Source organism: Hetaerina americana, unplaced genomic scaffold (assembly GCF_022747635.1).
Source record: "Hetaerina americana unplaced genomic scaffold, ioHetAmer1.1.p SCAF_3, whole genome shotgun sequence".
NCBI lineage: Eukaryota > Metazoa > Arthropoda > Insecta > Odonata > Calopterygidae > Hetaerina > Hetaerina americana.
The window spans coordinates 16,720,452-16,734,751 of NW_027286874.1; the positions used below are offsets into that span (position 1 = coordinate 16,720,452).

The 14,300-nt window shown below is 35.9% G+C and overlaps 1 protein-coding gene across 1 annotated transcript; it reads left to right on the forward strand.

Annotated features, from left to right (window-relative positions):
* Positions 1–4,446: 4,446 nt before the first annotated feature.
* Positions 4,447–13,844, forward strand: LOC139690879 (uncharacterized). The gene is made up of 4 exons (XM_071588497.1): positions 4,447–4,555; positions 8,414–8,652; positions 9,965–10,108; positions 13,585–13,844. Exons 2-4 carry the CDS (start codon positions 8,452–8,454, stop codon positions 13,672–13,674), a joined length of 435 nt encoding a protein of 144 aa, XP_071444598.1. The 5' UTR covers positions 4,447–4,555; positions 8,414–8,451; the 3' UTR covers positions 13,675–13,844.
* The last annotated feature ends 456 nt before the right edge of the window (positions 13,845–14,300 follow it).

Below are 14,300 nucleotides of genomic sequence, written 5' to 3' on the forward strand. Positions count from 1 at the left end.
ATTCAGGTATGAATGTACATTTCAACATCCCATCATGGAGGAAGAAAGGCTGAATTAGAAGAAATAATTGCGATTGTCCCTGGGAGGAAATATCAAATAGTTGCCTAAACTCGGAGCGGAGGTGAGCGAAGGGAGAGATAGTGGTGAGGTAGGGTGCTACGATGTAGGAACAAGGAATCATCGCGGAGAGAGCATAATAGAGTTCTTTCGGAGAGATGGACCAATATAATACAAATTTGGTGAAAACACAAAAATAGGCTTAGGAATACAAAGAAAATGTCCAGGGACTCATCGGTATATCAGTTAGACTATATTATTTATAGATTTCGGAACGGCGTACAAGTAAGCCTGTAAATAATTTGCGCAGTTACCCTGGAGATGATATAGATTCAGATTTTAATTTAGTGTTAATTAAGGATAAACTCAGATTTAAGAGGATGAACAAGGGAAGAAAGGTAAGGAAATGGAATGTAGAAGCATTACTCGGGCCGAAAATTAAGGAGATGCTATACTTCAAATGGCATACGAAAATGACATCTGCAGTTATTCCGCAAAAGCGCCCTGTATCAACATCCACAGAAGCCTGCGAGAAGAGTGAAGTTGATACCTGATGCATAACGTGTCAAGTTGATGGACGATTGGCAAGAGAAAGCTGTCAATCAATGCAATTAGTTGAAATCAGTTCCAAGCAATTGAAAACTAATAGGTGTGGATTATTTATGTTCATTGAATAACTACAGAGAGTTCTCTCCATATTCAAAGGTTCAATTTTTTAAGTCGTATACTTTGCATTTTATGATTAATAATTTTTTTCGTGGGTAGTTTGTGGTGGGTAATACAAACATATAGACGTGGAATTATGATAGAAGATGTCTTCGGTGTTATTTTCTTAAGTGTTATCGTTTTCTGTTCATTTCCATTTGCTTCAGCAAACACCACTCACTTCACCAGACATTAGAGAAATTAGATTTTAAAAAAGTTAGCACCTTAGAGCTGGATAAAAACGTAAGCACCTTAAGGCAAACTTAGTTAAATTATTTTCATTGCTATTATAAAAACTGGTGTCTAGCTTAATGGAACGGAATCGTGTCCAATGCCTCGAGCTGCCGTGGCCGTGACATATTGGCAAAGCTGAAATAGCACCGGCAAATGCATTACTCTATGGTGGTCATTTCTCGTTTTTGTCATACGACACCAACGTTAAACATGAAATGCAAGGGAATATAAAGTTGACGCGACTGACTTTTATCTAATCGACACAGGCTGTAAAAGGATAAGTTGCAATAACTCTAAAGAGAAGGCTAACAATCATCAATCAAACCAATTAGTTGTGTACGGCGAAGATTTTGCCCACTGTTTGTGCGTTTCCTATGACCATTCCTCTATATTACTATACACCTACATTAAGAATTTGAGGCATACAGATATCATCTATCCACAACTTTGTTTAAAAAGATATTCCATAGCACATGATAATCAGCAACATACGGCTTAAGATCATCATCTTACAAACGGAAGGAAATTAGATTTAACATTCGACGAAACATAGCTCTGTAACGTAGTCAGTTCATTGTATTTTTGCGTAAGGTTATGGGGATTGATAAAATCTTTGCAACAACGTAAGTTTTAGGAAGGCGTGGAAAGAAAAGTTTATATGAATTCATTCGTAGCATTAACGAGGGAGAAATATGGCCGGACGGCTTCGTGAGATCAGTATTAATTCCCATCCCAAAAATGGGAAAGCAATGAGTGACTATAAGTTTGAGTTCGCTCGCAAGCGAACAACGCAGAGGAGGACCAATGTTTACGAAGGAGGTTTTACAAAAGATGGTAGACGGGAGGTATGGGCGAATTACACATAGCCTGTATATCAAACTACACAGTTGGGTGTGCCCGATGAAGATTTGGAATCAGCAGAATTAGGCAAGGGGTAAGGAATAGGGCTCCATTATAGGCCGTTTTTTCTCTTAATGTGCGGGGGAAGATTCAGAGATTCAATGACGCCTCTGAGAACCCTCATTTTCAATCAAGCTGTGTGATCTTCCGGTTACCAGCAATTTCTGGGCAACCATGGACAGCACCGGGAAAGGAATTGCCCCCACCTCCTATCCTTAATGTATGAATTCTACACACCGTATAGGGCTTATGACGAGATGGCCTCTCACAACCAACCTTCGAGTTGATTGCTTTGATGCAGAGAAAATAGTAATAGAGGCATGGATGGGCGGCGGGGAGAGTTAAAATCAAATTAGATTTGCAGATGATCAAGTTTCAATTAGTCAGTCAGCCGAAGGATTGCCATTATTGCTTAGCACATTACAAAATCGGTGTGATTCAGGTGGGGTCGCGGGATATCAATAATAAGAAAACGAGGGTAAAAAGTTTCTCAAGAAATAGGAAGACTAAATTAAACAAAATAGGGGATATAAACTACAATAGGTAGTTCACCTGCTAAGAATAAGTTTTAGAAGATGGGTACAATAATAACAGCATAAGAATTGCATCAGCTAAGTAAGCATGCATGAATACGCGATGTTGTTAAGATATAAAGAAAATAAGCAAATTGCGGCGGAAGCGCCCATGCCTTAGTGCCCAATCGTAGTCGCTATCGCAGGTGACCTTCTTCTACGGCTCCTTCTCTTTCAATTTCTGCTCGATAATTAGGTACAGACCTTCACCATTTCTTTGAAATTAGAGGTGTATCCAGGCAAACTTCGTAGGGTAAGTTCGTCCTCGGAATTCCTAATATAAAAAACTCCTCGACTACCCGTAATCGCTGTACAGCGACCTTCAGCGAAACCTCTCTCACGGTTTTAACGATGATTCCTCATAGATGTGCGGTTTTCCAGATTTGATACTACATACGAAAAATGATATCTCGAAACGGCTAAACGGGAAGCTTGATTACATTTCATTTTATAAATACACATTTTAGTAAGCCAACACTCTAAACCACAGATAAAGGTAAGTAGTGGGAACTTCCTCCAGAAAGGGAGCATAAGGATCGCAAATTATTATGATAATACCGTAAATCCTGTATGGCAAGCTACCTACTACCTTGATCAAAAAGTTCCCGGAATAACCACCGTGTGGCGCTCCCATCGTTCCGATTTGAGTTCTGTTTTTTTTGTTAAATTGGTACATCTGTTGTTGATATTCCCTTTAAATCTTAGTGTCATAACTTGACATTTGCAAAAGTTACGTAGCCAAGAGTACATCTATCTCTGTGTGTGTTGGCGATTTTTTACAATTTCAGAAATGGATTTAAATTTGCAACAACGAACTTGTATTAAATTTTGCGTAAAAAACGGATTTAGTGGCGCACGGACGTTGGAAATGTTGGAAAAGTGTTTCGGCAACGATTCTCTAAACAAAACGGTCGTTTACCAGTGGCACGAGCGGTTCAGAAGTGGTCGTGAGTCAATCGAAGATGATGAACGCAGTGGCAGACCATCGACATCGAAAGTCGGTGAAAAAATTGATAAAGTAAAAGAAATGTTGGTCAATAACCGCAAATTAACCATCAGAGAAATAGCGGAGGACTTGAACATTGCCTATGGATCCGCCCAAGACATTGTGGTTAATGATTTGGGTTTCCGTCGTGTAGCAGCAAAGTTGGTGCCAAAAGACCTCAATTTCATGCAAAAAAGAGACCGTGTTGACGTCGCAAAAGACATGATTTGCGAGGCTGAATCCGATCCCACATTCATCAAAAGGATCATTACTGGAGACGAGACGTGGGTTTATGAGTACGACACGCAATCCAGACATCAGGCAAGTGAATGGCGTTCACCAAATGAGCCGAGACCAAAAAAACCACGTCGTTTTCAGTCAAAAAAGAAGGCAATGCTGACGGTTTTCATGGATTACAACGGTGTAGTGCATCATGAATTTTTGCCAGAAGGCCAGACAGTAAACAAAGAGTATTATTTGGGCGTTATGAGACGTTTGCGTGAAGCAATTCGCCGAAAGAGACCAGAAATGTGGGCAGAAAACTCGTGGATTTTGCACCAATGATAACGCACCGTCGCACAGTGCTATCATTATTCGTAATTTTTTGACGAAAAATGCAACAAATACCATCCAACAGCCACCGAATTCACCTGATTTGGCTCCCTGTGACTTCTTTCTGTTCAATCGAGTTAAAAAACCATTACGGGGAACGCGTTTTAGCAGCCGAGAGGAAGTAATGGAAAAATCGCAGGAAGCACTGATGGACATACCGAAAACCGAATATAAAAAATGTTTCGAGGATTGGATCAAGCGCTGGCATAAGTGTGTTGCAGTCGATGGGGATTACTTTGAAGGGGACAATATAGATTTAGATGAATAAACTTGTATTTTTAATTTTCTGAATAAATTCCGGGAAATTTTTGATCAAGGTAGTATATAAACCTCAGAAATGTAATGCTTGAAAGGAGTTCAAGAAGAACGTTTGGTAAGGTCCGTGTGAGGTCCATAAGTTCAGCTTCCAGGCGCTATCTTCACCAAAACTTGCTTTCAAGAAGCTGCACGCAGTTGTGCCGGTTTTCCAATTCATAAGATATCATTTAAGGTAGGGTTGTTATAACTTTTATTCTTAGTTTTAGCAATGGTTTCAATGAGGCGATTTTATTATTAGTTAAACAGTCATAAGTGGTTTGTTCACAAAAGTTCAAAATTTAAATGTTACCGTGCTGCGACCTGTTTTTTATCTCTTCTTCCACAAACCCTTGGTTGCAAACCAAGCTGGCGTGGCTGGTGGTGTAAAACCAATGAGTAATTTCTGAAAGAAATACTTACAAGTTTTCCTTTTTCTCTTTATTTTTTCTTTCGTCAAGAACAATTTACCATCAAACCTTGCTTAGTTCAGCTCTAGTCCATCTTCCCATCCATCCTGTCACGGCCTGTTCGCAATATCGGTAAAAAAACTCAGAAAAATCAAATGCATTGGTTAGTACGTCGTCCTGACAAGTGATACTGAGTCACGACGGTCGCTTTATTTCCATTGACCCCCCATAGTCTATTGGATGCGAGACCAACTCGTTTCAAATTTTACAATTTCGTTCTTGAAATACGAGTATTTCATGCTCAGTAATTTCTTATTTATATCCTTTTTATTTCCGAGGTAACTTTCGGGACACACGCGGATAGATGTATTTCAATACAAACTTATTGCTTTTTCACGGAAATATCGATTTTGGCGGAGAAGGTAGCCTAGTGTACCGGCATCAATTTCGGAAGATTACACGCAATTGCAATACAACGGGATCTCGGTAAAGGCAAATGATTTTTACACTCTAATATTGTTGCATTGAAACGCATATTAGCGGATGAGTCCGTCAAAAGTTCCAATCGAGGCATCTCCCGCAGTTTCTGGGAATCTCTCATAAGAAATCGATGAAATTAACTTCTCGATCAGCCACAAGTCACTTTTTACTGGCAAGCTCTATAAGATTCATTATTTAAGGATGAAGAAGAGAAATAAATGCGACACTTTCACGAAAAGCATGACGTGTGCACTTAGAAGGCAGAGGAGGAAATTTTCTTCTTTTTCATGATTTTGTACCTGCTATTCTGAGGAAGGTGTGTAGGTACGACGTGAAAACTGTGGTAAATTAAGAGTGCAGTCTCCAGTTCCGTGGGACACTTTCCCGGCATTTTTTTCTCGGTTCCTCGTGACCGAGCAACAAAATGCTCCTGTTTACCATGAATTTAATCCTGAGGCATCTGACAATCTTGTTCATAAATTACTGGAGGCAGAAGAAAGAGAATTGAAGTTTGTCAAAATGGGACCAAACTAGTTTTTCAAAGAAAAGAAGCACATGTTACTTACAAGCTAAAAATTAAATGCTGTTTGATCAAAAGCAACTGTATTACAGCCATTGTACTCGGTTTCTTAATATCGGATTGCTTTAGAGGATCCCTTTAGCTTACTCAGGGCTAATGAGAATTCTATGAGTATTCCACTAAAATGCAATTGAAAGTGTACATACATGACTATTAGGAAGATTGTAATGACATTGGCTTGGCCCATCGATCTTTTTATGCAGTATGCATCTGTATAAGTTCTGCAGATAAAAACTGGAACAGGCACCCATACTTGATTGAATTAAGATGTTGTTTTGAGACAGGATGTCAAGTAGCTGGTTTTGAAAGAGGCTGTCTGGAGCATGAATCACCATGAAAAACTCTCTCTCTCTCAATAAGATACAGTCTCTCTCAGAATTCTTTTCTTCAATATTTTTCAAAAAAATTCTGAGGCTATAGAAATCTAAAACAAGGTATCCTTTTGAATTTCAGAATGTGATTTCTCCTACAGAGTTTTTGAGCATCCTGGCGTGTCAGTACATAGCATATGTCTTCAATCGGTGGAGCACTAGTAAGAGTATGCTAGCTGTCAAAATAGTTCCTTAAGAAGGAATACTAGCTTTTTAAGGATGGTAGGCCTGGGGTATTGTTAGGCTCTGGTTTCTCTAAATGCGCCTAAACAAAAATAGCCCTAAGGTCAGTGGCCATTAGAAGAAAATGCTGAACATGAAATGGATACTGCTAAGACTGGTAACCTTACATACCATGCCTTTCATTACATTTAAATGTCAACAAAAGGTCTCAGATGACTGGACAATCATGAGCTGCAAAAATTATACAAGATTGACCATCAGGGAATGAGCATGATGACGCCTGGACTTTTAGTTCTTGGAATATGAGAGGTGTGCATGAAATGGAGACAGTTGGTGAATTGAATGACTGCAGAATTTATAAATGTCTTAATTGTAAATACAACTGAGTTCAAAGGCATGATACTGGTAATACAATGGAAATGGTAAAGAATTTCAGGTGTTAATGATAGTGCACATGGCGCTCAGGGAGTAGGTGCGATTCTGAATGATTAGAGTTAGATGGGTGTAAAGAAATATCAGCTAGCATCCCCTAAATTGCTCTGCATTCATATGAAAGTTGCAATTGGAAGAATTCTAATTGTAGTCAGTTAAGCAACAAGGAATGAAAAGGCCAAAAATGCAAATGATTGCGTTTCGGAGAAAGTTAAGAGAAGCTCTGAGTGTCTCTGACCCTGGTGAAAGATTGATAGTATTCAGAAACATAAATGGCTGGTTTTGTGTGAGAAGGGATTTTATTGGATAACTATCAATGAACGATAATGGAGAAAACTTGTTAAGGTTGTGCATTAAAAAAGGAAATATTTATCTGGAACATCTTGCTTAAGCATCAATATAAATTTTCTCAAATCCACTCGATGTCTTTTGTAAATCATATATTGGGCAAACTTCATATATACCTCACTTCACTATAAGATTACAAGTAAAGTCCTAAATTACAGTAATGGAGAAACTCAAATAGTGACAATAAGGAGCATAACATTTGGAAACTATTCGGTCGAATTCCAAGATAAAACAACTGAAATAGGTCGCCAAGGGGAAATCTCACCACTTCTATCATTTATGGACAAGCCATACGCAAAACAAAAGTTGTAAAACGTAGAAGTTGGTAAGCTGTTTTATCTATGGTCATTAAAAATAATTTATTATAAATTATCTAAAAAAGAAGGTGAAATTTTTAAAGGAAAAACTGCATCTAGGAACAAGAATAAGTTTTTCAGATAGGAATAGGATTAGCAACTAACCATCCGGGGCAAGATAAATATCAACATACTTGCAGTTCCATTTTTTTCAATTATAGTTAACTAGCATGTGCTGCTAAACAAAAGCCTAATGCAGAACTAGAAAATATCTGATACTAAGAAACAGAATGGCTTTTATTTGTGCAAACTGCATAAATAAAAATTACCTATAAAATTGTTAATCATAAAACTGGTCACTTTTCAGCAGGAAAATTAAGTATAGAGAAAATGTAATTAGTGTACTCCTTAGATCTCAATAAACCCAACTGCTAAGATTTAACTTCCTATTTATATTCCCCTTGCAAGGTTTGCTGAAAAAAACCAAATCATAATGCCCGCTGCTCATGGCAATAAAGAAGCTATGAATAAAACATTAATAAAATTATACATGTGTTCTCGAAGACAAAAATGCCATTTATCAATGATTCCAACAACAGAGATATTATTCATACATGGGATAAAAATGATATTGCTATTCACATACTTTTAATTCAATAGAGCTTGAGTTCATTCATTAAAGAGTAGTTAGTAATATAATATGTCTCTCATACTGTTTATGGAAACTTAATTAAGTTTATGCTCTACATTAATTTGAAATGTAACTTTTTAACAGTTTAAATTATTTGAAACTTGATTGTAGGTAATTGTACCTAATTATAATGGCTCACTGTATTTAGAGAAAGGCCTGTCAGTGGTATTGATATGCATTACATGTTGATAACTTTCACCCTATCGTTAAAACTTTTTAAATTATTATTCTGATTTTAACTGGTGTATATTTTACTGCTTCAGTGGCTGTGGAAATTGTCTCTTGGTTGAAAAATTGCCAAATGAAGTCAACAGAATGGAAACCAATATCTGACGGAGTCATTCCTGATGATGCATTTTTCGCTGGGAGCAATCCAAATAGTCCTCTATTTGTTGGCAGAGCCTACCATGGAGGTGACCTTTTGCCAGGAAATGTCAGCCTTTCAAATAAAGTATGTTATGTACCCTGGCAAGGGAAAGAATATGAGAAGACGGAATATGAGGTACAGTCAAATCAAATCTTATATATGTTCATGGAATTAATTTGAAGACATTTCTTTCTCATTTTTTCTTCCCCAATCAGCATGATGGTATAATCTTTGGACTGAGTGAATAGCTATATTAATAGGTTAATTATCTAATTAATACATGAGAGGAGTATTAATATTCCAGATAAAATAGTAAGTAAAATTATTTGAGATGCCAACTGTAGTTCATTGCTGCAACATATTTACAACTGAGCTTCAAAGAGAAGCTTTCAAAATAGAGAATTAAGAGTGGATTCAATTTTTTATTAACTTAAAAAGTGTAAACATTCATTAACCCACCGATGACTCATTTCTCATTTTTATTTGGTTAATAATACTATTGAAAAAGATAGTTAAATGCTAAGACTTGTTAAAATCATGGGTTAATACCTTTTACATCATATGGATTTAGTCTTTATTACCTCAAATTGACTTTAATTTCTCCATTTGCTTGTTACTTCCACATTTGGGTTGTTGGCGAAAACATGGATTCTATTAAATGACTTAATTAATTTGTTATCGATATTTTGATAAATGTGGGTTGCGGTAGTCCAGGGGTGGAGCATTGGATTACTAACTGAAGGGCCCGGGTTCGATTCCCAGGCAAGTCTCTCTGGACACCTGCAGCTCCACCCAAGCTATGTGATTTTTTGGTAACCAGATCTTCCTGGGAAACCATAACCGGTGCAGGGAAAGGAACTGGTCCCCCTACCTACCCTGATGCATAAATTTCACGTGCTGTTGGGCTTAGTACTGGGTGAACTCTACTATCACCTACCAAACCGACCTTCGGGTTGAATACTGTGTTCATGGTTAATTTTGATAAACAGCATCAAAAATTCCTTTAATTTTAATCAACATTTGACAAATTTTTTCTTCTCATTTAAAGGAGGGAATCTTATAAAAAAGTTTAATCATGGATCTTGAGAACAATCAAAATCACAAATGTACGTGTATAATTCAAAGATGTTGAGGCACACATTATATTGAATGCCAAAAAACATTACCAAACAACTTGTGGCCTAATTATCATATTTCAATCAACAGAATGTTATAAAATAAAGACTTGCAGGTAAAATATATTGAATTAAACTATATGATGACCAAAGCAAATAACATTAAATAAACAATTCCACTCTTTCTCAATAAGAATTCCCTTTTGCAGTCAATTCTTAATTAAGGAAGAATTTTAAAAACTATGATAGCCTTGCATACCAAAGTTAATATACATTAGTTGACAGCTATTCAAATATTCAAAAATGTTGCTCTGAAAATATTTTTTTCACAGGTGCTGACTGGAAATAATTATAAGTGGGTGCCTTATCTAACAAAAGCAATTCTGGTGAATGCTGTTCCAGGAGGAATGACCACTGATGGAACCACACTGTATATTGGTCGCACCACCTACAATAATACTCTAACTCTTGGAAAGGTAATTTCAGCAAAGATGGTTAATGTGCCACATTTTATGTTGCATGGCATAAAAATACTTCATGCTTGTAACTGTATTTGTCCAAACTTTACTGTTCAAGAAGATTCACATTTCAACCTTTTCAATTCATAATATATTCAATTCCAATAATTCATATAACGATTCCAAATAATTTGAACTTGTACAAAAATATTATTTAAGTATGGATTAGCACAAAATATGTCACTTAATTCAACAGTAGGTACAACTCTACAATATGTACTTGAAACTATGTTGGCTTCCTATTTGTTCATTTAGAATAACTGATTTACAATGAGTTTTTACATTTAAATCTTTATATGTAATAGCAATGCTAGTTTTTCAGGATAAAACAATACCAAAAGTAATATTTCAAAAATATATCATTGCACTGAGATGTGAATATTATTATTATAGGTACCCTACCAGTTAAGGTAGGTTTTGGATGGACACAAACTACCAAATAATTCACTTATCTCTTCCAACAAAACACAACCCAACATTTTACTCTACAACAAAGTCCCTCTTCATCTCCACATGATTCTTTCCTCCCTTCATTCCAAACAGCATTCCCAAATCATTAACCTCTTCCTTGTTTGCCTAACATTTTCCCCTCCATCATCTTCAATATCCAATTACCAATCAATATGCTTTGTATTCATTTCTTCAGTCTCCTTAGGGTTTCTCCCATCAATACCCTCTCCTCCCCCACTATACTAAGCTAATGGATGTGAAGACATGTTTTTAAAATACTGTACATCACTTACATCATTAATATGTGGTTATTTGTACCTTATAACATAATACTGATAATTGCACATTACTTAATGAGGCAAATATTGACCCCTGCTTCTCTGCATTTGATTCTCCATGATACTTTGCCCTGTTACCTCACTCCTAATCACTCCTTTCAGCTCTTTTTTCATAAAGTGTGCCTAAAGACTCTGAGGGTTGGTTTCTCACATTTTTCTCTCAATAAGGGATGCTTTTTCATTCGATATGGTGTCACCATTGATTGCCTACCATCATTTTAAAACTAATGTATTTCTTGTGAACTATATTTATTACCTACTATGATTACATCAGGTATCAAAACACTAACGAACTGAAAGACATGATGATGGTAACAGAAATTCAATAACCTTAAATATGGCATTAGAAGAAAGTGCCAATATTTTGCTTTTTCTAAGGATGATGTTGTTGTTTCTATACGAGAGGGTCGTGGTGTCATAAATCCTCACCCCACCAAGATCATTCTCAACTCTAAGACAGGTATCTCATTTCTTCCAATGAGGATTGCAATATTAATGGATTCTCACAAATACAAAAATGTATTGTTGACACCTTTCCTTTAAAGGATGTGAAATAGTACACCAAGGCTTTAAAATTCTGAATATATGTATTCAGTAACCCATAAATTAATATGGTACTTTTTGTCTAAAAACTGTGACCTCTCAAACCATGGGCAGCTGAATTCATTTTGAAAAGTCGAAATGGAGAAAATTTATTTTTACTTTGACTCTATTAACAAGATAAGATCAAATAAAAAGTTATTGTATGTATTAATGTGAATTATAAGTCATGGCATGAATTATGGAAGAGGTGAAGATTTCCTTTAGATTTTGCATTAAAACCGAATCCTTTCAACTGAATGAAAACTTCATGTTTTCAATTTAAATGTTTTTTTAGCTCGCTGCCTAATGAGAGATCTAATTACTCTCGTGAGGAAAAACAAATTTTTTCCCATTTATTTACACAAGGTAAACTATTTGGGGAGATATAATGGCCGATTTCCTTTATTTCTTTCATTAAGCCATGCTATTACAAATAACTGCTTATGAATATTTATGCTTGTTTCATAGATGAGGTGTTTATTAACTTAAAAAATAATTGGAAATACTATGGAGTGGAAAAATACAACATAATTACTCTATGAAGTGTTGAATGCATCATCACAACTAGTACTTATCAAATGGACCTCATATAGTTAGCCTTCATCCTGCCGAAAAAGCCTTTTCCCACTTTCCCATGGCCCTTTCATTTTGGTCTCAGAGTACTCAACTACCTCTCAGCATTTCCTCCACCCACTTATATTGGCTTCCTTTAGTTTTATTCAACATCTTCTCCCTACCATACTTAAAATTTGGTAATTAGTTTTCCTTTTCATTCAAAATAATTTCACTGTTCTTTTCCATAATTGTATCTGAAACATTCCCCATTTACATTCATCCTCCACCACAAAGACAGGGTTTCCACACCAAAGAGTGTGGTACTCTGTATACCATTTGCCAAGCATGCCTGTCATAAAACCTCTTCTCCTTGAAACTACTTCTTCCTTCAAAGCAATTCTTCTCTTAATTCCACTGATACATACAATGCTCACTTTACTCACAACATAATGCTGAAACATGCAAACTGTTCTACTGATTTCCTACAGCTTTAATGTTTAATGTAACCTTCTTACATAATCAGAATTTTCTTGCTTTCATTTTGTTGAAACTAATCTTCATCAAATACTTTGTGTATTTCCTCATTAAGGTGCTCAACTTATAATAGTAGGTATAGGAGGTATGGACGCAAAGGATCCAGCCATGCATTATTTTGGGACAAATAGCCTACCCAGAACATTGAGGCCTTAGCCCCTTCAAAGTACTCCCCTTTAAGACCTGACAAACTTATCTCAGGATCTCTTGCACTTTTGAAAACAATAGGCAAAGTCCTTTTTCCGAATGGTCATCAGCTGCCATATCACATTCTCTTTTCGCTCGTCAACATCAAGAATTTCGTGCTGCAGTTGCAGGGGACTTATTCCAAGCAGCAAATCATGACCCAGGTTATCTAAAAAGTTCATATGTGGAGATGAGTCATGGATCTAAGGCTATTACTCTGAAGCAAAAGCCCAGTCTTCCCAACACTTGGTTGATGAGGTAAAGGAGAATGCGATGAGGCAGCTGATGACTATTCCAAAAAAGGGCTTAGCCAATTGTTTTGAAAAGTGGAAGAGATGCTGGGGTGATTGGGTGAGGTATTAAAGGAAGTACTTCAAAGGGGACTAAGGCCTCATTGTTCTTGGTAGGCTATTTTTTATATATATTGTATGGCTAGCAAATTTCCAGACAAAACTCATATATTTGTAATTTAACTGATTGCAGCACACTTCCAGAATGGCTTCAAGATTGAGAAAGGAGAGTTTATATTTTCAGATGATTTCTGATATTCAGAACCCAATGTGTTTAATTTTAAGATATTCATCTCAAGACAAAAATAATTCAATATTTTTTAATATAGTTGACTTTAAAAAACATTATCACTCCTAGTAAGCATTTAGCAAAAAAAGTAAAGATTTAACAAAATGTTTACTTTTTTATTATACCAATTCCTAATTCACAAATTCATTATTCTAGGCTGATTTGTAACAAGAAATGCATTTTGAAAGATTTTTAATTCTATCTTCACAGGTCTATCCATATACTGGACTTATCTATATTCCATCTTCAGGATTAGAGTATACCTTCACCCAATATGATATTTTGGTGTTCAAATCATAATATGCATAACGAACTTTGAAGAGCAACATTCAATGATTACCAAATACAGATTTCATACCTAACAAAAACTACTATATTATCTAAAATCACATTTCCAAATGGAAGGGCTGAAATAGGCAAACATTATATAAAACCGATCCTTGGTCTTCATGTAAAAAGTCAAGATCATGATATGAACCATGATAAGAATAACTATATATTATAATTTTTTTGGCAAAAGAGTTTAAGACATGATACAAAATATGATATGCATGATGATAACTATTCTGCAAAAATGATTATTATTGAAAAATAAAAGTTTTTACTTCAATTTATGATGTTATGTCAAATGGAATAAAGCTAGAGAAGACAATCTTTCATAAAATAGATATAGGTAGCTTTTTTCAAAGCAGTAACATGTTGACCATTTGTTTTGATTCTGAGATTCCTCTTCAATCGTGGATGCTGTTCATAAAAAGGTAAAGGTAACTACCCTACAAAAGGGTAATGGTTAACTTCAGCCATATGGAATAACTTTAGCAGTTAGACCACACTGTTCCACATATTAAATGATGACATAACACTAATTAATAGTCTATACATCAGCATCTTTTGTGTCATTCATAATATTTGTAAGACAAGTGTGT

What these genes read in the sequence shown, in the direction of transcription:
- LOC139690879 (XM_071588497.1), top strand. Translation starts at nt 8,452, where the DNA reads ATGAAGTCAACAGAATGGAAACCAATATCTGACGGAGTCATTCCTGAT. An exon ending in ATGAGAAGACGGAATATGAG is followed by an intron (nt 8,653 to 9,964) that starts GTACAGTCAAAT and finishes TTTTTTTCACAG; the next exon opens with GTGCTGACTGGAAATAATTA. An exon ending in ATACTCTAACTCTTGGAAAG is followed by an intron (nt 10,109 to 13,584) that starts GTAATTTCAGCA and finishes CTATCTTCACAG; the next exon opens with GTCTATCCATATACTGGACT.